This window comes from Stegostoma tigrinum, chromosome 27 (assembly GCF_030684315.1).
Source record: "Stegostoma tigrinum isolate sSteTig4 chromosome 27, sSteTig4.hap1, whole genome shotgun sequence".
Lineage (NCBI taxonomy): Eukaryota > Metazoa > Chordata > Chondrichthyes > Orectolobiformes > Stegostomatidae > Stegostoma > Stegostoma tigrinum.
This window is the reverse complement of record NC_081380.1, coordinates 28,599,753-28,625,482: the sequence shown is the minus strand read 5'-3', so window position 1 is coordinate 28,625,482 and position 25,730 is coordinate 28,599,753. Positions and strand designations below refer to the sequence as shown.

Below are 25,730 nucleotides of genomic sequence, written 5' to 3'. Positions count from 1 at the left end.
CTGATATTATAATGAAGGGAAAATTGAAAAATTACATGAGGTTAAGATTATTTTGCAACACGCTGAGGGAAATGATGAAGCTGGCAAGCTTTTTTTTAAAGATTGTGTGTTTTGAGGCTAATGAATTCAGATGTCACCTGCTCACATAACTGCTGCTTCCTGCAGGGAGTGGAGACATGGAAAAGATCAACCTTGCAAATAAATTATTGCATTTTTGTTTTAAATGTTATGGCCAGTGATGCCAATGATTGTCATCCAAATTGCAAACCGTATTATTGAACTTGTTTTCTCAGAACATCAGTGGGAGATATTTTTCCACTGGCTATTGAAAAATAATGTAAACAAAGTTAAAGTCATACAGATTAGAGGGAATTATGATTGGAAAACAGAAGTCAAGGTAAATGGTCAATATCTGGAACAGGTGTCACAATTTAAATACTTTGCAAATATCTTATCAGATGATGCATAAAAATCATTAAAGATTAAAGTTTCAGAAATTAGAGCAAGAGTAGTATCAAAGAATTTATTCCTCAAACATAGAGAATTACTCAGTTTAGGAGTGAGGATTAAGAATGGATTATCGAGACTGGTATTTGAAGTTTCTTGTTGTGTGGGACTGAAACATGGATCTTGAGATTGCAACACAATGCAGCAGTTACCGCAACGATAGCTTAAATCACCATAGTCGAGTGTGTAGAAAGAATTACTCCATGATAGTCCTGTAGGAATCACCCCTGCTCTGTATATATTATGTACAGTTCAGTTAACAGTCCTGGTTACCAAGAGTTGTTCCATACCCAACTGTAAGCTCAATTAACATCGCCCCAAGATTGGCAAATTGTGAAATATGGCTCTAGAAAATACGAGGTGAATCAGTTTGAAAGAACACAACAGCAATAAAGATGTTGGCAGGATAGTGGAGGAGTGAAGATCATTAGTGCAGACTAACAAGAGAAAACAACAGAGATAACGGGAACTGCAGATGCTGGAGAATCCAAGATAACAAAGTGTGAAGCTGGATAACACAGCAGGCCAAGCAGCATCTCAGGAGCACAAAAGCTGACGTTTCGGGCCTAGACCCTTCATCAGAGGAATCCGAAACGTCAGCTTTTGTGCTCCTGAGATGCCGCTTGGCCTGCTGTGTTCATCCAGCTTCACTCTTTGTTATCAGAGAAAACAACAAGATTGGATTTGCCATGTTCTAAGCCATGAGAACTTGCTGAAGGAGATCACTGAAGAAAGATTAGATGGATGTAGACTGAGAAGGAAACAGAATGATACGAGTAGCCAACTGGAAATTGAAATTGCAAGGCTGTCATGAGGAAAGTGCAAAACGCAAGGTGTGGAGAAATGAACATTTTTTTTTCTTTGCTATTACTCCTGAGTACCATGGCTTTGTCTGACAGCCCTGGCACAAGAAGTGAAAGATTTTGGTCCCAGTTTTAAAGTAGTACTTGTAAACATGACACATTAGCATCCTTAGGACCATCCTGAATGTTATCGTTCTGTTCTGCCTATGATTGTGCAGAGATGAAATCGACATTGAATTTAACACCCAATTCATTTCAGAATTGTGGCTTTGCCCTCCATACTTGGGAAGTGCTTTGAGAGGTTAGTCATGGCTCATGCCAACTCTAGGCTAATAAATTGCCTTGATCCTTTGGAATTTGCCTACCGGTGCAACAGATACATGGCAGATACTATCTCCCTGGCCCTGCACTCAACCCTGAGACATCTGGATAGCAAGGATACCCACATCAGGATCCCACTGATTGAATATGGAACAGTAGTCAACACCATAATTCCAAACAGGCTCATCTTTAAACTCTGAGATCTAGGCCTCAGCTTCCCCCCCTCTGTAACTGTTGCCTCAATTTCCTGGCCCATGGACGCCAGTCTGTAAGAATAGGCGACAACACCTCCTGCAACATAATCCTCAACACGGATGCCCTGCAAAGCTGTGTATTCAGCCTCCTACTATGCTCCTTATATACTCACAACTGTGTGGCCAAATTCCGCCCCAACCCCATTTACAAGATTGCTAACAACACCAACGTTATAGGTTGGATCTCAAATAACAACAAGACAGAATACAGGAAAGAGATTGAGTGCTTAGTGGCACGATGTAAAAATAACAATCTCTCCATCAATGAGAGCAAAATGAAGGATCTGGTCATTGACTCCAGGAAGTGGAGTGGAAGGTATGCCCTGGCTGCATCAATGATGCTGAGGTGGAGATGGTCAAGAACATCAGGTTCCTGGGAGTGATGATAATTAACATTTTGTCCTGGTCCACCCATGTTGACACAATAGTCAAGAAAGTACAACAACATCTCTACTTCCTCTAGAAGGCATGTCCACAAGGACTCTTACCAATTTTTATAGATGCACCATAGAAAGCATCCTATCCAGGTGCATCACAGCCTGGTTTAGCAACTGCTCTTCTCAAGTCCACAAGAAACTACAAAAGGTCATGAACACAGCCCACTCCATCACGTAGACCAGCCTTCCTTCCATTGACTTTATCTATACTTCCTGCTGCCTTGAGAAAACAACCAATACAATTAAAGACCCATCCCATGCTGGTTATACTGTCTTCCACCCTCTTCTACTGAGCAGAAAACATAAAAGTTTGAAAACATGCAAAAGCAGATTCAAGAATGGCTTCTTCCCTGCCTTTATCAGCCTTGTGAATCGGCTTCTCAAATGTTCATTCAGATCTCTTTCTCTGCGGCTGTAACACTATATTCTGCACTCTGTTCCCCTACCTGGATACACTTTGTGCAGTATGATCTGTCTGTACAGTGCACAAAACAACACTTTTCACTTTGTCATGGTACATGTGACAACAATAAATCAATCAATGAGTAGAAATCACATGATTTATGTTTGCACATCGTGCACCTTTGAGGGGAGGGATTGCAGTTGGTTAGTTAAGGCAAGATGATGAGAATGTGGTGCAGAATAAAGTAAACGATGCAGGTTCAGTTGCCATACCAGCTGCGGTAGTTTGTGAAGACCTTGCCTTCTCCCCTTACCCCATGCTTGTGAAGTGGTTGTCTTCAAGTTAGACATACGCAACTTTTTTCTCTCTAATGGTGACAGGTGCCTTTATGGAAATATGGCTCCACACCATACCACACTATTCCTTTAAGCTCCCTCTGACCAATTTTTATAGACGCACCATAGAAAGCATCTTATCCAGATGCATCACAGCTTTGTATGGCAACTGCTCTGCTCAGGACCACAAGAATGTATAGAGAGTTGTGAACATAGCCCAATCCATCATGAAAACCAATCTTCCTCCCATTGACTCCGCCTACATTCCCGCTGCCTCAGGAAAGCAGGCAATATATTCAAAGGTCCCTCACATTCCAGCTATACTCTCTTCCATTGGGCAGAAGATACAAAAGTTTGAAAACAGGTACCAACAGATTCAAGAATAGCTCCTGCGCCATTGTTATCAGACTTATGAATGGACCTCTAGTATATCAGAGTTGATCTTTCTCTGTACCTTCTCTGTAGCTGTAACATGATAATATGTGTTCTGCTCTATTGCCCTGATGTACTTATATATAAAGGTATAATTTGTCTGGATAGTGGACAAAACAATACTTTTCACTGTATCTCACACACGTGACAATAACAAATCAAAACAAATTAAATGAAAAAGTGGCATTTTTGCTGTCAAATTAATCAAATTAATTAAGATCATCCCTACTCATTTCTAGCAGGTAGGGACTTGTAGCCTTAGTGATACCCTCGTGATTTCAGTCTCCAGGATTTTCTTCATTTGGGTGGCTAGCTCACCAACATCTACAAAGCAGGTTGTCAATCTAGGAGCAGAGGTTTATGAAGAGACTCGAGGATGGTGGGCTGCTCCAGTGGAAGGAAGAGGCAACTGACTAGCTGATTCCAAGAAAGTATTTTATTTTAGCTAAGAACCTGTGCCCAGCCACAATGTGTGAATACTTGTTCATCTTAATAATGACTGCTGGCCTCGCTTCCCTTACTAACCCTCTGAGTGCCATATCTAACAAAATGTCTGGTACTAATATCTAACAAGAGTCTATGCAGCTTACATAGTGTATAAATGGCACAAAGGTGGGTGATGGCACAGTGGTTTTATCATAGACTATTTATCCAGAAACCTAGGTAATGTTCAGGGCACCTGAGTTCAAATCCTGGCAGCTTGTGGAGGACGGTAGAATTTGAATTCAGTACAAATCTGGAATTAAGACTTAAATGATGACCATGAATCACTGTCAATTGTTGGGAGAAACCATCTGCCCTTCAGGGAAGAAAACTGTCATCCTTACCTGGATAATAAAATGTGAGGCTGGATGAACACAGCAGGCCCAGCAGCATCTCAGGTGCTCCTGAGATGCTGCTGGGCCTGCTGTGTTCATCCAGCCTCACATTTTATTATCTTGGATTCTCCAGCATCTGCAGTTCCCATTATCACTGTCATCCTTACCTGCTCTGGTCTACATATAACTCCAGACCTACAGCAACACAGTTGACTCTTAACTGCCTCCTGGGCAATTTGGGATGGGAAATAAATGCTGGCCTAACCAATGATGCCCTCATCCTCTGAATGAATAAATAAAAAAGATCCACAGCAATGTGGTTGACACTTAACTGCCCTCTGAACATTTAGGGATGGGCTAAATGCTAATCCAGCCAATGATAGCCACATGCAATGAATGAATTTTAAAAAAACAGTGGAAGCTGTCTTTCCTTTATTAGCACATTATTAGTATATGGTGCACCATTTTGCCCTGTTATATATTGTACTCAACCTGTTCAGAGAGCATAGAATCCCTGCAGTGTGGAAACAGGCCATTCAGCCTAACAAGTCCACAGTGCCCCTTCAAAGAGCAAGAGTGGAATTGAACCCAGTCCCTAATGCTGTGCGGCAGTAGTGCTAACCACTGAGCTACTGTGCCACCCTGTTATGCCACCCTGGAGAATACAAGACTTGAAACCAGGCTTCTTGGTCCAGCAGTACAGACACCAGCACTGCTCCACAAGACTTTTCCTTCTGCCATTTTATCACAGCATCGCAGGTACACTTGCAGCAACGAGCCACCCTGTGTAGTTGTCCATCTCTTCCAGCGTCAGAGGTATCTAACAAATCTTTAAAGGGTAGTTGAAAGCCTAGGCCTACATATTGTTGTCTTTCTGTTAACTGAGTCAACAAGTGTCAGACTGCTTGTGAAATACTCACGTGAATACCTAGAGCAGACCAACAATACTGTGTTTAAGCAAGGAACTGCAACCAACCTGGCGAGACCTCTCCCAGGCACTAATTTGAATGGGTTACTTTTATGCAACATGCAAACTGAAATTCACTTGAATTGTGACATTATCATATCACAGAAATAAATATCTAACACCAAGCTACTGTCCTGGCAAAGCCGCAATTTCCGCTAAGAGCCAATGCATACAGCCTTTAACTCATCTAAATACATAGTTTGGATTCTTTAGCCTCACAGTTTTCAGTTGCTTTTGGTTTCTGCATCTTACCTGATCTTTGCAATCATAGAATATAGAAAGTCAAACAGTGTGGCACAGAAACAGGCTCTTTAGCCCACCATGTCTGTGCCAACAATTATGCCACTCCAAACTAATCTCGTCTGCCACCACATGGTCTGTATTTCTCTGTTCCCTGCCTGCTCGTGTATCTGTCCAAATGCCATTTAAGTGGTGCTATCATATCTTGTCTGCCATTTCCCCTGGCAGCGCATTCCAGGCACCTCCCATCCTTTGTCTAAAAATTCCCTTGCGCCTCTCCTTTAGGGTTGGTGATGGACTCATGGTATTTTGTTAGACTATTAATCCAGAAACTCAGTTAACGTTTAAAAAAAATTTGGAATTACGAATCCACAGATTACCATGAAATCAATGTCGATTGTCGGAAAAACCCATCTGGTTCACTAATGTCCATTAGGGAAGGAAATCTGTATTCCTCACCTGATCTGGCCTACACATGTCTCCAGACCCACAGCAATGTGATTGACTCTCAGCCAGCCTGGCAAGACATTCAGTTGTACCAATCGCTACAAAGAAATGAAACCGGATGGATCACCTGGCATTGGCCTCGGCACCGGACAAGACAACAGCAGAAACAGCCCTGTCAACCCTGTATAGTCCTCCTCACTAACATCTGGGGGTTAGTGGCAAAATTGGGAAACCTGTCTCACAGAATAGTCGAGCAATAGCCTGACATAGTCATACTGATGGAATCATATCTCAAAGACAATATCCCAGATACCACCATCACCATCCCTATCCCTGGATATGTCCTGTCCCACCGTAGGACAGACCTGGCACAGGTGGTGACACAGTGATGTACAGTCATTCTGTCAGTCCTTAGCATTGACTCCGGACCCCATGAAGTCTCATGACTTCAGGTTAAACGTGGGCAAGGAAACCTCCTGCTGATTACCACATACCATCCTTTCTCAGCTGTTGAATCAGTTCTCCTCAATGTTGAACAACACTTAGAGGAAGCACTGAGGGCGGCAAGGGTGCAAAATGTATGCTGGGTAGGGGATTTCCATGTCCCTCACCAACAGTGGCTCAACAGCAGTACTACTAATTGAACTGGCCAGATCCTACAGGACATAGCTGCTAGACTGGGTCTGCGGCAGGTGGTGAGGAAACAAACAAAAGGGAAAAACATACTTGACGTCATCCTTAGCAACCTACCAGCTGCAGTTGCATCTGTCCATGACAGTATCGGTAAGAGTGACCATCGCACAGTCCTTGTGGAGATGAAGTCCTGCCTTCCCATTAAGAACAACCTCCATCATGTTGTGTGGCACTATCACCGGGCTAAATGGGACAGACTTCACACAGATCTAGCAACTCAAGACTGGGCATCCATGAGACGGTGTGGGTCATCAACAGCAGCAGGATTGTACTCCAGAACGATCTGTAATCTCTTGGCCTGGCATATCCCCCACTCAACCACTACCATCAAGCCAGGGGATCAACCCTGGAGAGTGCAGGAGGGTATGCCAGGAACAGAACCAAGCATACCTGAAGAGGAGATCTCAACCTAGTGAAGCCACCAAACAGGGCTACTTGCATACCAAACAGCGAAAACAGCAAGTGATAGACAGAGCTAAGCGATCCCACAACCAATGGATCAGATCTAAGCTCTACAGTCTTGTCACATCCAGTCATGAATGGTGGTGGACAATTAAACAACTCACTACAGGAGGAAGCTCCACAAATAGCCCCATCTTCAATGATGGAAGAGCCCAATACATCAGTGAAGCATTTGAAGCAATCTTCAGCCAGAAGTGCTGAATGGATGACCCAACTCTGCCTCCTCCTGTGGTCCCCAGCATTACAGATACTAGTCTTAGCCAATTCCATTCACTCCACATGATATCAAGAAATGGTTTGAGGCATTGGATACTGCAAAGGCTACAGGCCCTGATAACATTCCAGCCATAGGGCTGAAGACTTGTGCTCCAGAACTTGCCGTTCTCCTAGCCAAGCTGTTCCAGTACAGTTACAACACTGGTATCTACGCGGCAATGTGGAAAATTGCCCAAGTTTGTCCTGTACACAGAAAGCAGGACAAATCCAACCTGGCCAATTTCCCCCCATCAGACTACTCTCAATCATCAATAAAGTGATGGAAGGTGTCACCAACAGTGCTATCAAGCAGCACTTGCTCAGCAATAGCCTGCTCAATGACGCCCAGTTTGGGCTCCACCAGGGCCACTCAGCTCCTGACATCAAAAGAGCTGAAAACCAGAGGTGAGGTGAGAGTGACAGCCCATGACATCAAGGTTGCATTTGACTAAGTATGGCATCATAGATGCCCAGCAAAACTGGAATCAATAAATATCGGGGGCAAACTCTTCAGTGGTTGGAGTCATACCTGACACATAGGAAGATGGTTAAAATAGTATCAGAGATAATGGGAACTGCAGATGCTGGAGAATTCCAAGATAATAAAATGTGAGGCTGGATGAACACAGCAGGCCAAGCAGCATCTCAGGAGCACAAAAGCTGACGTTTCGGGCTCTCTGATGAAGGGTCTAGGCCCGAAACGTCAGCTTTTGTGCTCCTGAGATGCTGCTTGGCCTGCTGTGTTCATCCAGCCTCACATTTTATTATCTTACATAGGAAGATGGTCATGGTTGTTGGAGGCCTCAACTCCAGGACATCTCTGCAGGCGTTCCTCAGCCCAACCATCTTCAGCTGCTTCATCAGTGACCTTCCCTCCATCAAAAAGGTCTGAATTTAGGATGTTCACTGATGATTGCACAATGTGCGGCACCATTCATGACTCTTCAGATACTGAAGCAGTCTGTGTTCAAATGCAATAAGATCTGGACAATATACAGGCTTGGGCTGACAAGTGGCAATTAACAATCGCACCATACAAATACCAGGCTATGACCATCTCCAATAAGAGACAAATCTAACCACTGCCTCTTAGCATGTCAACAGTTCCCATCACTGGATCCCCCATTACAACAACCTGGGGTTAATCATTGACCAGAAACTCAATTGGATTCATCACATAAATACAGTAGCTACAAGCGCAGGCCAGAAGCTAGGAATATTGTAGTGAGTAACTCACCTCCTGACTCCCCAAAGCCTGTCCACTATCTACAAGGCACAAGTCAGGAGTGTGATGGAACACTCCCCACTTGCCTGGATGAGTGCAGCCCCAACAACACACAAGAAGCTTGGCACCACCCAGGACAAAGTAGCCCGCTTGATTAGCACGACATCTACAAGCATCCACTCCTCCCAGCACTGATGCTCAAGAGCAGCAGCGTGTATTTTCTGCAAGATGCACTGCAGAAATTCACCATAGATCCTCAGACAGCACCTTCCAAACCCACGCCTACTTCCATCTGGAAGGACAAGGGCAGCAGACATATGGTTTCACCACTACCTCCAAGTTCCCCTCCAAGCCACACATCATCCTAACTCGGAAATATATTGGCATTCCTTCACTGTTGCTGGGTGAAAATCCTGGAATTCTCTCCCTAATGGCATTGTGGGTCAACCCGCAGCATGTGGACTGCAGCAGTTCAAGAAGGCAGCTCATCACCACCTTCTTATGAGCAACTAGGGATGGGCAAGAAATGCTGGCTGGCCAGGAACACCCACGAATCGCACAAATGAATAGAAAAGAGCTTTCCCCCTCTCACTTTTAAACCTACGCCCCATGTTATTTGTCACTCCCACTGTGGGAAAAGGGCTCCAACTGTCCACTGTATCCATGCTTCTCATAATTTTACGTACTACTATCAGATCGCCCCTTAGCCTCCAACGCTCGAGCAAAAACAATCCAGGTTTGCCCAAACTGTCCTTGCAGCTAATCAGGCAACATACTGGTAAACTTGTTTTGCTCCTTTGCCTAAGCCTCCACATCCTTCCTATTGTGTGGGAACTAGAATTGCATGCAATTCTTCAAATGAGGCCTATTTAAAGTTTTATACAACTGCAATAACACTTGCCAACTTTTAAACTCAACGTCCCAACTGGTGAAGGCAAGCACATCTTATGCCTTCTTTACCACGTCCTCCACTTGTATAGCCACTTTCAGAGAGCTATAGACTTGCACCCCGAAATGCCCCTGTATATCAATGTGCCAAAGGGGCCTGCCAATTTACTGTACGCTTTCCTCTTTCATTTGACCTCCTTTGTGTCTCGTGACCAATTCTGATTTTGGACTTCTCATCGTATCTAGTGTTTCACTCATTTCTCTAAATTTTTCCTGCTATCTCCAAAGATACAGTTAGATCAATTTTTCAGGCAACTTCCTTGTCAGACTGAGGGAAGAGTGGAATAGATTTGTAATTTCTTCAGTTTTAAGCCCTTGAGCAGTTCATTTTTCCCTCAGTATGCCAAGCGGCGTTCTCTCAGCAGGAAATATGTAAATAACATAGAGAGAAGCCTCTAATCTCAGCTTGTTAATAGACCATTCTATCAAATGCTCGGAGAATAGGCAGAGTTACTGCTTCACTACAAATGGGAATTCCATTATCAAAAATAGCAAAGAGGATAATTTATATGCCTTTCTCTTTACTTACTATTAGATTCGTTCTTCAATAATATTATGACAACTTATACGGTCTGTTAATTGAAAGGTGCTGAGATATATTTTCTTTTAATTTGGCTGCAACTGAAACCACCTTTGATGTTGATTTTGTAGCGGAGGTGTTTGAGCCGTGTCACAACCCTGGGGTGCCTGACAATGGTTACCAGACCACAGAGAAGAAGTTGTACCAAGCAGGGGAAGCCCTGCGGTTTGCCTGTTATGATGGCTATGAGCTCAAAGGGGAAGCCAATATCAAATGCATTCCAGGACACCCCTCAGAGTGGAGCAACCCACCTCCATTCTGCAAAGGTAAATTTTGCAGTTGCTGACACAGAGAGAAAACTGTGGAGCCTTACTTTTCGGTGAAATTTGTTTGTTTTTCTTTGCAGGGTGTTTCGGCGGGATATGCTTTGTCAAAAATGTTAATGCTTCATTCACTTTGGAAGGGTTTTCTATAAGTTTAAATCTACTCATGCTCAGGCTTTTGAGTGTTATGGGTGCACCCTTAATTAATGCTTTAATTCCACTCACCTTTGTATGAGTGTTGGCCCAAATGATTTCTGATCATTCAAAGTGCAGTTTGCCTCATTTTAATAAACTTCCCAATGGTCCACTATTTGATGGCCCGAATGTTAACTGGCAGCTTTCAGGCCAGAAAGACACTGTGTTCCACCACTTGAGAAATGCTTTCTGTTTACTATACCAGTAAACCATAAAAGAAGCAATTGGTGTGAATATTGGGTCAGACTTAAAACCATTGATGAGAATTGTATTTTTACAGAAAATTGTAAAATATCCTTAAATAAGCTTAAAACTCTGTGACCTATGTTAAGAACACCTCCGCTCAGTTCGCAACAAAAGGGCAGCCCTCCGCTCCCTCCGCTCCAACCCCAACCTCACCATCAAACCCGCAGACAAGGGTGGCGCAGTGGTAGTATGGCGTACTGACCTCTACATCGCCGAGGCCAGACGCCAACTCTCCGACACCACCTCCTACCGCCTCCTCGATCATGACCCCACACCCGAGCACCAAACCATCATCTCCAACACCATTCATGACCTCATCACCTCAGGGGACCTCCCACCCACAGCCTCCAACCTCATTGTTCCCCAACCCCGCACAGCCCGTTTCTATCTCCTTCCCAAAATCCACAAACCTGCCTGCCCTGGTCGACCCATCGTCTCAGCCTGCTCCTGCCCCACCGAACTCATCTCCACCTATCTGGACTCCATTTTCTCCCCTTTGGTCCAGGAACTCCCCACCTATGTCCGTGACACCACCCACGCCCTCCACCTCCTCCAGGACTTCCAATTCCCTGGCCCCCAACACCTCATATTCACCATGGACGTCCAGTCCCTGTACACCTGCATTCCGCATGGAGATGGCCTCAAGGCCCTCCGCTTCTTCCTGTCCCGCAGGCCCGACCAGGCCCCCTCCACCGACACTCTCATCCGCCTAGCGGAACTCGTCCTCACACTCAACAACTTCTCTTTTGACTCCTCCCACTTCCTACAGACTAAGGGGGTGGCCATGGGCACCCGCATGGGCCCCAGCTATGCCTGCCTCTTTGTAGGTTACGTGGAACAGTCCATCTTCCGCACCTACACAGGCCCCAAACCCCACCTCTTCCTCCGGTACATTGATGACTGTATCGGCGCCGCCTCTTGCTCCCCAGAGGAGCTCGAACAGTTCATCCACTTCACCAACACCTTCCACCCCAACCTTCATTCACCTGGGCCATCTCCAGCACATCCCTCACCTTCCTGGACCTCTCAGTCTCCATCTCAGGCAACCAGCTTGTAACTGATGTCCATTTCAAGCCCACCGACTCCCACAGCTACCTAGAATACACCTCCTCCCACCCACCCTCCTGCAAAAACTCCATCCCCTATTCCCAATTCCTCCGCCTCCGCCGCATCTGCTCCCACGATAAGACATTCCACTCCCGCACATCCCAGATGTCCAAGTTCTTTAAGGACCGCAACTTCCCCCCCACGGTGATTGAGAACGCCCTTGACCGCGTCTCCCGCATTTCCCGCGACACATCCCTCACACCCCGCCCCCGCCACAACCGCCCCAAGAGGATCCCCCTCGTTCTCACACACCACCCTACCAACCTCCGGATACAACGCATTATCCTCCGACACTTCCGCCATTTACAATCCGACCCCACCACCCAAGACATTTTTCCATCCCCACCCCTGTCTGCTTTCCGGAGAGACCACTCTCTCCGTGACTCCCTTGTTCGCTCCACACTGCCCTCCAACCCCACCACACCCGGCACCTTCCCCTGCAACCGCAGGAAATGCTACACTTGTCCCCACACCTCCTCCCTCACCCCCATCCCAGGCCCCAAGATGACATTCCACATTAAGCAGAGGTTCACCTGCACATCTGCCAATGTGGTATACTGCATCCACTGTACCCGGTGCGGCTTTCTCTACATTGGGGAAACCAAGCGGAGGCTTGGGGACCGCTTTGCAGAACACCTCCGCTCAGTTCGCAACAAACAACTGCACCTCCCAGTCGCAAACCATTTCCACTCCCCCTCCCATTCTCTTGATGACATGTCCATCATGGGCCTCCTGCACTGCCACAATGATGCCACCCGAAGGTTGCAGGAACAGCAACTCATATTCCGCCTGGGAACCCTGCAGCCATATGGTATCAATGTGGACTTCACCAGTTTCAAAATCTCCCCTTCCCCCACTGCATCCCTAAACCAGCCCAGTTCATCCCCTCCCCCCACTGCACCACACAACCAGCCCAGCTCTTCCCCCCCACCCACTGCATCCCAAAACCAGTCCAACCTGTCTCTGCCTCCCTAACCGGTTCTTCCTCTCACCCATCCCTTCCTCCCACCCCCAGCCGCACCCCCAGCTACCTACTAACCTCATCCCACCTCCTTGACCTGTCCGTCTTCCCTGGACTGACCTATCCCCTCCCTACCTCCCCACCTACACCCTCTCCACCTATCTTCTTTGCTCTCCATCTTCGGTCCGCCTCCCCCTCTCTCCCTATTTATTCCAGTTCCCTCCCCCCATCCCCCTCTCTGATGAAGGGTCTAGGCCCGAAACGTCAGCTTTTGTGCTCCTGAGATGCTGCTTGGCCTGCTGTGTTCATCCAGCCTCACATTTTATTATCTTAAGAAAGAAGAAAACAGCTTTGAACTTAGTTCCAGTATAAAAAGGAATCTAGTTACAATCATGCAAAATGGAATGTTAAAATGCTTCAAATGCTTGTAAAAATCTCAGAGTCTGATGTAGCAAGCATAGAATTTAGCTTATAAAGTCATTGTAAAACTTTGGTTCTGCTAACATGGTTTAAAATGACATCCATCTGATTTTCATTTCAGTTACTTACGATAAATACTTCAACGAACGTAGACTGGAAGGTAAGACAATATAGTTGACCTTGAACTGCCCCACACTCACTTCCAACAAGAATGTGCAGAAAATACTGTTCTGATAGTGTCACCCACTTTCCAAGAGCAACTTAAATTCATTGGAATTCTGAAAATGAGTCATAAGGGACCTGAAAAATTTACACAGTTTTTCTTTGTCCAATGAGGCAGCCAGACATAGAACATAGAACATTACAGCACAGTACAGGCCCTTTGGCCTTCGATGTTGTGCTGACCTGTCATACCAATCTCAAGCCCATCTAACCTACACTATTCCACGTCGGTCCATATGCTTGTCCAATGACGACTTAAATGTACCTAAAGTTGGCGAATCTACTACAATTGCAGGCAAAGCGTTCCATTTCCTTACTACTCTGAGTAAAGAAACTACCTCTGACATCTGTCCTATATCTTTCACCCCTCAATTTAAAGCTATGCCCCCTCGTGCTCGCCGTCACCATCCTAGGAAATGACCTGCTGAGTTTCTCCAAAATTCTGTTTATTTTGTGTTATATTAAATGAATTGTGTACCATTTGTAAACAAATATGCCTTAAAAAGGTGTTGAATTTTTTGTATGAATAGTTTTTCCATCAGTCGATGCTTTATTTTAGCACCAACATTTGTAGACTTGGACTTCATTTCTTGAGGCTTAGGCTGCATAGGAGCATATTGTAGTGATCTTTCTTCTGCTCCTGAAATAGCAGGCCTCCAGTGCAGAATGTCGAGCTAAATCAGATGTGGTATGTTTGCATTCTGACACGGATTTGCATTAGGGATATCTCCCTCTGCTAAGAAATTAATTTTTTGTTAACACATTGGATTTTTAAATCTTCAAATTATGCCAGTCTTTGCCCCACATGGATCATAAAGGTGACTTTACGGAATGATCAGCCATAATTTATAAAGTGGAATTTAGAAAAAACAGTACAGGCCCACTGAACATTCCTGAATTTACATTGTTGCTAAAATAATTTTATTTCAAATCTTCAATGGTTTTATATTTTGATGTGAGCTTTCTAGCCCACTCTTCACAGCACTGTTTCTGCTTATATTGCAACATAGTGGAGGTCAGCAGTCACCCCACACCCTGACCCGATAACTAAAACCAAAACGCCCAGAGAGGCTCGCCTCACCTCATAATCTGTTAAAGGAAGTGTGAAAGGTCATGTAACCTGCTTCTGACCCCCTCCAACCTGGGGAGGTGATGGACCAGTGGTATTATCGCAAGACTGCTAATCCGGGGACCCAGATAACAGTCTGGGGATCCGGGTTCGAATCCCTGCCATGGCAAATGGTGGAATTTGAATTCAATAAATATTTGGAATTAGCAATCTAATGATGATCATAAATCCATTGTCAATTATCAACAAAAACCCATCAGGCTCCCAAATGTCATCCTTGCCTGGTCTGGCCTACATGTGACTCCAGTACAACAGCAATGTCACTGACTCTGAACTGCCTTCTGGGCAGTTAGAGATGGGCAATAAATGCTGCCTGGTCAGCAATACCCTCATCGAATAAATAAAGAAAAACATAAAGGGCAGGTTAAATGAAATGAACTCCTGACAGTCACTCTATAATCAACAAGTAACAATTTATTTATCTAACTCCTATAGTGAACAAATTAACAGAACTACTAAGAAAACAAACAATTCCCCCTTATCATTCTGCAAACATCAAATTCTAATGTCCTGCTTTCCAATCTGCAAATATTCTACCCAACTTCAAAACCCATCTAGTTCACTGATGTCTATTAGGGAAGGAAACTGCCATCCTTTAGATTAGATTAGATTCGCCACAGTATGGAAACAGGCCCTTTGGCCCAACAAGTCCACACTGCCCCTTGAAGCATCCCACCCAGACTCATCCCCCTATAACCCACACTGCCCTGAACACTACAGGCAATTTAGCATGGCCAATCCACCTAGCCTGCACATCTTTGGACAGTGGGAGAAAACCGGAGCACCTGGAGGAAACCCACGCAGACACGGGGAGAATGTGCAAACTCCACACTGACAGTCAACAGAGGCTGGAATTTAACCTGGATTCCTGGCGCTGTGAGGCTGCAGTGCTAACCACTGAATCACCGTGCCGCCCTTTACCTGGCCTACGTGTGACTCCAGACCCACAGTAATGTGGTTGACTCTTAACTACCCTCTGGGCAATTAGTGATGGGCAATAAATGCTGTCTGGTCAGCGACATTCTAATCCTGTGAATGAATAAAGGGTTGGCGTGAACGGGTTGGACTGAAAGGTCTGCTTCCGTGCTGTACAGCTCTATGACATACGTATCCCTCACTGTAACTACAGATTTTAAAAGTGACAAATTGTACCTGACCAGAGGAAGAAAGAAAGGAAATAGTAAAAAGTTAGTCATAGTTGGAAAAGAAAGTACTGGTGATCGTGGTCCTTTTGGAAATTTGTAAAGCCTCAACTCTGCCTTTATTATGTAAGTCTTGGTTACACAAACTGATTGTGATAAACCTTTGACTAATAATGATAAGAAAGGTCTTTTCCCCAGGGTGGGGGAGTCCAAAACTAATGAGAGAGGTTTAAGGTCAGTGGGAAAAGATTTAAAAAGGGACCTAAGGGGCAATCTTTTCACGCACAGGGTGGATCGGGTATGGAATGAGCTGCCAAAGGAAGTGGTGGAGACTGGTACAATTATACTTAAAAGGCATTTGGATGGGAGTATGCATAGGAAGGGGTTTAGGGGGCTAAGGGCTGACAAATGGGACTAAATTTATTTCGGATATCTGGTTGGCATGGATAAGTTGCACCGGAATATCTACATCTCTACAGCTCTAATTCACAATTCCAACACAAAATGTCACCCATTGGGAACTTACGGCAATCCCACCTCACAAACTGTCACCACTAAAAGTAAACAGGTGGAAAAACAGAGGGAGCTCAGAGCAATGTACTTCATGCAGGTGAAGGCTGCCTTGGGAAAGCTAAGTACCCCAGCTAAGAAGATGGTACACCAGATTTAGGAGAGCCATTTCTAACAGTACTTCAACCACAATGCAGTGGATTAATTATGCAACATCAGCAAACAAGCACATTAAATCAAAATGGGCTATGTTTCGTCTAACCCAGCATACTCCTTTTATTGCACTAGGAGCTCTAGGGAATATCTGATTGCTAGTAATGTACTGTAGTGTCGGCATTTTATGGTTTATATAAACTACAGCTGATTTACTTATGGATCTGTGCCAAAAGTGTTTCTAGTAGCAAAGTATAGCTGCATGTAGTTTGTAAGATCAACAAATTATTGTATCTATTCACAAAGTATCAAGTGTTGGAGGCACTGACTTGACTTCCTTGAGTGATGAGATGTGCTTTAAGGCCTTAATGGAGATAAATGTAAGGTGCTCCATCTTGGAATAGGAAATCGAAAACGAGTACACAATGAACAATCTAATTTATGTAAGCCTAAGGATTGTGAAACTGAGTGAAGCCAAGTCACATATATCACCTGCTGCCTTCTATTATAAGAATACAAATTACAGTTCGAGGGGAAAATACACTGGCAAACTAACTGAACAAAATAATAGAACATAAACTTTAAATAGGTCTCACTGTTCTGAGGCAGATAGCTCTTCTGTGCTAGAATTCAGTAAGTTCTGGTGGAGGGAAGGGTGTTGGAATGCTTTAGGAATGGAGCTCAAACCTTCCAAACCCCACCACGCAACAGCATCATTCCCACCAGAGTAAAGGTTCAAAATCAGGCTTCCATTTATTGGAGGGGTTTCCATATTAAAGCAGTGATGATGAGTATTTGGAGCTCCCAGTTGTGAGGAAAGCATTTTATTTGTTTTCATCAGAAGAAGGGAGTATAGATGAGGAATTGTGACTAAGACATTTAAAATGCTGAGAGTAATTGATTATACAAATTATGAGAGACCCTTCTGAAGACAACACGGAGAAGAGCCATTAATCTGAGAAGGAGGAACTTGCATTTTACACAGCAACTTTCCCATCCTCAGAACGTCCCAAAATAAAATACAGCCCATGAATTACTCCTGTTGATTTGAATTGCAGTTATTGTTATAAAGAAATTTAGCAGCCATTGCCTGTACAACAAGGTACCAAAAAAGTAATAAGATAAATGACCACTAAATTTGTTTGCTGGTGTTGACTCAAAGATTGATGTTGATACAGTTCAGAGGAACACTCCTGCTTTTCTGTGAATAATACCACAAGATTTTTACATCCAAGTGACTGTCTAGGTATGTTTCCAGCAATATAATACCCTGCTTTATGTTAGTGGGGAAATATTGACTACCAATTTTTGACTTCCATCATCTGATTTTAATACCTGGGACCTTCGTAGATTAAAAATGGCTTTTAAAAAGAAAACATCCCTGACTTAAAATAACACCAACTATCAACTGAACACAGATTGAACCAGTTTAGGAAATCACCAAGAAAGGAGCAGCTTATCAAAAAACATTCAATCTCGGGAGTGTAGTTCATGTTTAATATACATCTTTATGGGAAAGCTTCACATATTGGGATGGAAGATATACCAGCAAATTATCAAGTTTGATAAAACTATGAAGCCAAACGTGGTAATACACCAATCAATTGTATTTACTACAGCTCCTCTGAAAGAACAAAACGCATTTATGACAGTAGACCTGAAAGATTCTCTCCTTCTGTTTTCTTTCAGCTTCTCAAAAGGCAATACACACTGACGAAAGGAAATCAGAATGCCCATTCTAATAATCCATTTACCAAAAACTCAAACATAAGTAAATCTTACCACTACTGAGAATAGATGACATCATTTAAAAGGCCAGGGTTGATCTGAAACCTCAATGACTCAATGGAATTGTTAAGCTGCATGTTCTTTTACCTTGCTGTCTATACCAGGCGCTCGCTCCTTTTCAAACTTTACACATATATTAGTGTGTGTTCAATATCACATTTTATTACCTTTTCAGTATTATTATGTAATAAAATTCCACTTCATTTCATTCAAGAAAACCCTGACACTGACTCCTTAAATTTAAACTAGTGGACTATATTATAATTGTGATGTGGCTGTATGCTAAAAAGAAATAAAATCTTTGCAGCAGTCAAACAAGGGGGCTAAAAAGGTGACACATTCTGGGGTATAATTGTCCAGACTTCTGACTCAAAAGCAGGAGTTCTACCAAGTACAGATTTTGACATAAGAGTCAAAAGTCTGAATTATGATCAAAGTCAGGAGAAAGTTGCATCTTTCAGCCTGGTGAAGTGATCACAGGGATATAGAAAACAGTGAAGGGAATGGAAAATGTAAACACAGAATGCTACAGGCAATTACAAAAATAGGCCAGGATAAAAGCTGGGGAAGTAGAATGAACATTCTTCTGGCAGGATTAATGTTGAAAAGGGGAAGTGTGACATGGATCAATTTCTGGGGTTTATAATGTAGAATCAGGGGATCCTTTTGGTTCGATCACTGACGTCATTTAAACATTTATATATATAGTACTCCAGTGCCACAAATGTCCAGATTCAGGAGGTGAATTTTTTACTTTAAAGCTTTTTCAAAAAAATTAAACATGAGCATTTTCAGCAATTTAACACACTCCTCGAACAGGGGAAAAAGATGTTGATTTATAAAATAAATAAGTACAGTGAAGGATAAGGGAAGATACACAATAAGTAATATAAGACATCTTCAACATTAATCTGAAGGCAAGTTACCAGCTGCTAATTGTTGAAAAATTAGATACATGCATGCAACAGTGAGACCCCTCCCTGAGGGCTTCTGAACCCCGACATTAGCATCAAATGCACTCAGTGAGAAACAGTAACTCATTGTGATTTTCCCTGGAGTTGGCCAGTTAAAGAGAGGCAACCTGTTAATGCTAGGGAGGTAAGGGAGATGGCATCTCAGAATGGAGGCATCATGTCCCTCCAACTATTACAAATTAAATCTAGCATTTACAGTCAGGCCACCATCTGGAGAGGGACAATTGGTATGAATGGGCATTGATGGGGTGTGGATTTGGGTGGGGTGATGCAGGTTGGGGGAACGACTATAGCAGCTATACCAGGAAGGGTCACCTGTCTGCCAACAAGAAGCTGCTCCAGAGAAGTCAAATTGATCCAGTCACCTGTGGGAACCTGGAGACAGTGTCAGTTCTCTTATATTGGTCTTTTGTGGCCACTAATGCCCTGAGTTACAGACTGGCCCAATTAGCCACTTCATTCCTACATCCGTTAAACATGCAGGGTGGAGCAGGTTTGTCTTATGAAGAGAGATTGAGTAGCTTAGGCCTGCAATCACTCCAGCTTAAAAGAATGTGAGGAGATCTAACTGAGGTATATAAAATGCTGGAGGGAATTGACAAAATACTCACAGTGTGGATGTCTCCCCTTGTGAAATCTAGAATGAGAGGTGATAGTTTCAGACTAAAAGGTAGCAGATTTAAAACAGATGTAAAGAGGAATTGGATACCTCAAAGAATTGTGATTCTATGGAATTCACAACCCTACAGTGTGGTGGATGTCAGGGTATTGAATAAATTTTAGAAGGTTATGGATGGATTTTTAATTAATAACAGTTTAAGGAGTGGGCAGACAAGTTGAGTTAACGCTGAGTATTAAAGGATAGAGCAGGTTTAAGGGGCTGAATTTCTATTCCTACTCTAATTCTTAGGTCCTGTTGAACAGACGCATAGGGCGCCAACACTACTTGTAGCTCATGCTTGTCTCTGATCACAGCTCAAACAGGGCCGAGAAATCCAACCTCATGTTTTGGATACCCTACTATGGAAGAAGGCCATCGAGAGGAGGCAGAAGACATTCACCAAAACAGCACTAGGCTTTACTTATAAGGAGATATTTGAAAAATTGAGGTTACTTTCTCAGAGCAACGGTTAACAGGAGAATTAATGGAAGTGTTCAAAATTATGATGTCTTCGTCAAAATAAACGAAAACAAGTATTTCCACTGGTAGGCTAATAAGTAGGTGAACGGCAAGAATTTAAGATTACCACCAAATGAATTAAAGTGGGACATTTGGAGAAATTGTTTCCCACTGACGATAGTTAAGATCTGAAATATCTTACCAGTAACAGTCCAAATGCTGAATCTATAATAGCAGTTACAAAGCAATGGGTGCATGAAGTTGGTCCACCATTGGTTCCACTCTTGTCTGTAAGTCACAAAGTTCCAGTTCAAGTCCTATGCCATGGCTTCAGCATTGGAATTCAGAATACCGGAATACTCCTGTTAAACCAAGGTTGAGTCTGCCTGTGCAGGCGGATGTAAAGGATTCCATGACGCTATTTTAAAGATCAGGAGACTTATTCTCGGTGCCCTGGTCAACATCTATCCCCCAATCAACATTATAAAAAAATTTCTGGTCATTAGCCTACTGCTGTTGTGAGAGTTTTTTATGCCAATTATCATCAATGTTTCCTTCGTCACATCAGTGACTACATCTCAAAAAGTACTTCATTTACCACACATTATTTTGGGACATCCAGTGCTCGTAAAAACCAACATCTAATTCATGTCGTTCTTTTCTATTTGATAATGAAAATTCAAATGAGGAAATGTACTTGGTGAAGAGCTGTTCTTAAATATATACTTTATAATGTGTAATTTATAATGTGGATGTCAAAGAGAAAGGTGCCTATTATATCATGCGTGTAAGATGCCTGTTTCTCTTGCAGTGGCCAAGCCTGCAAGCTCTCTGAGCCAGATGCAAGGAAGTCATATTGCCATTGCAGTATTCATCCCGATGATCATTGTAGCTCTCCTCATTGCAGTGATCTATTTCTACTTTACAAAGTGAGTAGTTGCAGAAAATGCAAGATTAACAGCAGAGGCTGAGCTTAATAACACACATTATTTAACATCTACAGCAGATTGACAATTTTTTTTTATGAAAGCAAGGATAGAAAATGAAGGATATTAACGAGTAGCCTTGCTGTTTAAAGCATCATTGAAGACAACTTATGAAATTGCATTTTTCTTATTGTAAAGTTAATTAATCATTTTCATGATGTGACAATATATTTTATGAACAGACAGGCAGAGCCATTACTCAGAAATTGAATAAATATTTCGAAACTTCATGAAGGATTTAAGGGTTGCAATCTTCTTATTATTAATAGTGGGATGCTTTCATCTAAAATATGGTGAACCAAGCTGCATTGTCTGTTAGGTCTTACTTCAGTAGAAGAACTACCTGCCCTTAGTAAAAACATATTCCTTTTGTGATTGTTGATTTGCTTGCTGAGCTGGTAAGTTTGCGGACATTTCATCACCATATTAGTGAGCCTCCAGTGAGGCACTGGTGTTCTGTCCCGCTTGTTATTTATGCATCTCAGTTTTCTGGGGTGGGTAGCATCACTTCTGGATTTGTTTCTTAGTGGTTGGTATATAGGGTCCAACTCTACATGTTTGTTAATGGAGTTCCAGTTTAAGTGCCAGGTCCCCAGGAGTTCTCGTGCATGTCTTTGCTTAGATTGTCCAAGGATGTCTACATTGTCACAGTCAAATCGGTCCCCCTCTTTGTCCATGTGTATTGAAATGATAGTTGGTTATGCCTCTTAGTGGCTAGTTGGTGTTTGTGAATCATAATGGCAGGTTTCCTTCCAATTTGCCCTTTGTAATGTTTTTGGCAATCTTTGTGTGGCATCTTGTAAATAACGTTGGTTTTGTTAGTTGTGATTGCCAGATCCTTTATTCTCACCAGTAGCTGACGTAGAAGGTGGAGTATTCTGGTGGTCATTTCAGATATGTCCTTCATGTATGGAATGGTGACTAGTCTCTCTGGACGTGTTGTGTCTTCCTGTTGTGTAGGTAGCGGTGGGCTACATTTTTCAGGTAACTGCTGTTTCTAAAGACACTGTAAAGGTGTTCTTCCTCGGCTTTGTGTAGCTTCAGGCTGCTGCACACCCATCTTCTATGGTCTCCCCGAGGTACACAAGCTGGAGGTCCCCCTCAGACCCACAATCTCACTGTTGGGTACACTGACAAACAGACTTGTGAAAGAACTACAGACTGAAACACCTAATAGATGGCTCAAACCACTCCATTCACTCTGCTCAAGAATACCTCAACATCAGTAAGGACACCGGAATAGATGAGGATGAGATCATAGTCTCCTTCAATGTGACTGCACTATTTCCCCCATAAACATTCCCCTAGCTAAGGAAACATTAGCCTCGCTGATAGATAGACCAGGGATACAGCTACCCGACAGCACCAACACCATCAGCAAAGATGGCAGCCTCAAACTACTGGATCTGTCTCACAACCCACATCACTTTCAACGTCAAGGTACACGGACAAATCAGTGGAACACCCATGTGATCACCAATATCCGGATTAATAGCGGAAGCCATAATACAAAGACTGCAATGGACAGCCCTTCCCATCATCCAACCAAAACTATGGATCCTCTATGTGGATGACACCTTTGTAAACTGGAGGAAACCCATCTACTCAAACGACATCTTCACCAGCCATGAGGAGAACGACAACAGACTTCCCTTCCTGGATGTAATGGTCGAATGTAAGGCCAACACGAGCTCCAGACCAGTGTACACTAGAAGGCCACCCATATGGATCAGGTACTCAACTACCATACCAATCATTCCAATCTCCACAAATGGAGCTGCATCCAAACCTCGTTCAAGTGAGCAGCAACACACTGCAGCACCCCGGAGCTATGCAAAGCCGAGGAAGAGCACCTTTACAGCGTCATTAAAAACAAAGGTTACCCAAAAAATGTAGTCCACCGATGCCTACACAACAGACCACACTGGAAGACACAACATATCCAGAGACACTCGTCACCATTCCATACATTAAGGACATATTTGAAATGACCACCAGAATACTCCACCTTCTACGTCAGCTACTGGTGAGAATAAAGGATCTGGCAATCGCAACTAACAAAACCAACGTTATTTACAAGATGCCACACAAAGATTGCCAAAAACATTACAAAGGGCAAATTGGAAGGAAACCTGCCATTAAGATTCACAAACACCAACTAGCCACTAAGAGGCATAACCAACTATCATTTCAATACACATGGACAAAGAGGGGGACCGATTCAACTGTGACAATGTAGACATCCTTGGACAAGCTAAGCAAAGACATGCATGAGAATTCCTAGAGGCCTGGCACTCAAACCGAAACTCCATTAACAAACATGTAGAGCTGGACCCTATATACCAACTACTAAGAAACAAATCCAATAGCAATGCTACCCACCCCAGCAAACTGAGACACAAAAATAGCAAGCAGGTCAGAACACTAATGCTTCACTGGAGGCTCACTGGCGATGTTACCTCGCAGGGTGATGAAACATTTGCAAATTAACTTCTCAGCTTGATGAGCAAGTAAACAACTGCATCAACAACCTGAGCTACAAATCTTCCCAAAAGCCTTGAATAACTTCTTTGATAATGCGACACCAGGGGTTCAATGAACAATATTTATTTGACACACTGTAAGGACTGCACATCATGGATTGGGGTTTAAACCTCAAGCATGATTGCCAACCTGGGCACAAAATATGTTTAAAATTAAAGGAAAATTAAGGACAGTTTCCAAGTAGCACATTGCAGAAACTTTCGTTCCCAATCAGCTGCATTTTTTAATTTGCTTATGTTTGAAAATGTCGCTTTTGAGAAATGGGGGAGAAGAACAGATAGAGGAACATACAAAAGTGGGAGCAGTTGTAGGCCATCTGACCGCCTCAAGTCTCCTCCACCAATGAATAAGATCATGGCTGATCTATTTTTGTTTAAAATTCCGCAATCTCATCTATCCCCAAAATGTTGAATTCCTTTGCCTAACATGAATCTATCTACTTCCAGTTTGAACATATTCAAGGATTGCTTCCTCTCCTTCTCAAATGGAGAGTTCCAACATCATGTAATCCTCTGAAAGAAACATTTGTTTTCAGCTCAGCACTTAAAGTGCAACCCCTCATTTGAAAATGATGACCCCTACTTCTGGATTCAAACCACGAGAAGACCCATGCTTTCCTATGCACTTCAATCACATTAGCCCTCCTTCTTCCAGATTCAGTAGTAATAAGCTCAGCCTGTCCATGCTTTCCTCAAAAAAACCCACTTATTTTGCATATAACTCTAGTAAATCTCATCTGATCCACCTGCAATACATTTACATCTTTCCTTAGATAAGGAGGCCAAAACTGATAACAGTATTTGAGATGAAATCTCTCCAATGCCCTATATAAATATTCATGAATAGGGTGTGGACATCATTGATTGGGCCAACGTTTATTGTCTATTCCTCATTGCCTTTGAAAAGGTGGAGGTGAGCTAAACCATTAAATCCCAACTTTAGTTTAACTCAAATCATAATAAAGAAGAGCATCTCATTAACGTTCTTCATTATATGTTGTACCTGCATTCTAACTTTTTGTGACTCCAGTAATGGAATATCTAGATAACTCTGCATATCGAAATTCATCAGTCATTCTTTATTGTAGTAAAACTCCACTTTTCCATTCTTTCTGGAAAAGTGAACAACTAAATGTTTTCCTACATTATACTCCATCTGCCAGATTTTTACTCACTCACTTCATCTATATCCGTACACAAAAACCTTATGGCTTCTTCATGTCGTACATTCCTACTTATCTTTGGTTTGTAGCTCCATGTCTCCATTTCCCTCAGCTAATTCATACACAGCTCACTTCTTGCTGGGAACAAGGCAAATAAATGGACATGAGGACAGTCCAGGTTGATTTTGTCTTGTGAACAAGCACTGAGGTTTTGTGCCAGATCACTTGGATATCAGAAACTCACAGCTCCCACTCTGTTACTATAATCCAGCTATCAGTGGCCAAGCTTGAAAATGATTAAATATTATCAGAACAATTGGAAATCACTTTGCAGGCAGAAACATGGGCAGTAGTTTTGATTTGAGCAGTTTTAAGTTAAACTTATTCAAAAGGTTTTTCAGGTTTCTAAGGATGCACACCAGAACACATTGGGGAAATATTGATAACTAAAGTGCTTTAACACTTAAAATTGAAAGTTGCCATTTTAAACAATCAGGTCTTTGCTTTCTATTTTCTCCCTGTGCAAGGGTATATACTAGATTGCCTAAATATAGCGAATACAAGAAAGTTGAGGGGGAAAGCGATGGGTAAAGTGTATGCTCAATAGGAAACCAGCTTGATTTTTCTATTCAATGAGCTATCTAGTTGGAATCTCACAATTAGTAAGTCCCCTCAATAAAA

General features: G+C 43.0%; 1 protein-coding gene across 4 annotated transcripts in view; it reads left to right on the top strand.

Annotated features, from left to right (window-relative positions):
• The window catches only part of LOC125464660 (seizure protein 6 homolog), an 853,304-nt gene that overhangs the window by 805,052 nt on the left and 22,522 nt on the right, over positions 1 to 25,730 (top strand). For all 4 annotated transcript variants that reach the window (XM_059655252.1, XM_059655251.1, XM_059655253.1 and 1 more), the window contains 3 exons: positions 10,199 to 10,393; positions 13,441 to 13,479; positions 21,169 to 21,286. In XM_059655252.1, coding sequence (XP_059511235.1) covers positions 10,199 to 10,393; positions 13,441 to 13,479; positions 21,169 to 21,286 — 352 coding nt within the window. The remainder of the gene's footprint in view (positions 1 to 10,198; positions 10,394 to 13,440; positions 13,480 to 21,168; positions 21,287 to 25,730) is intronic.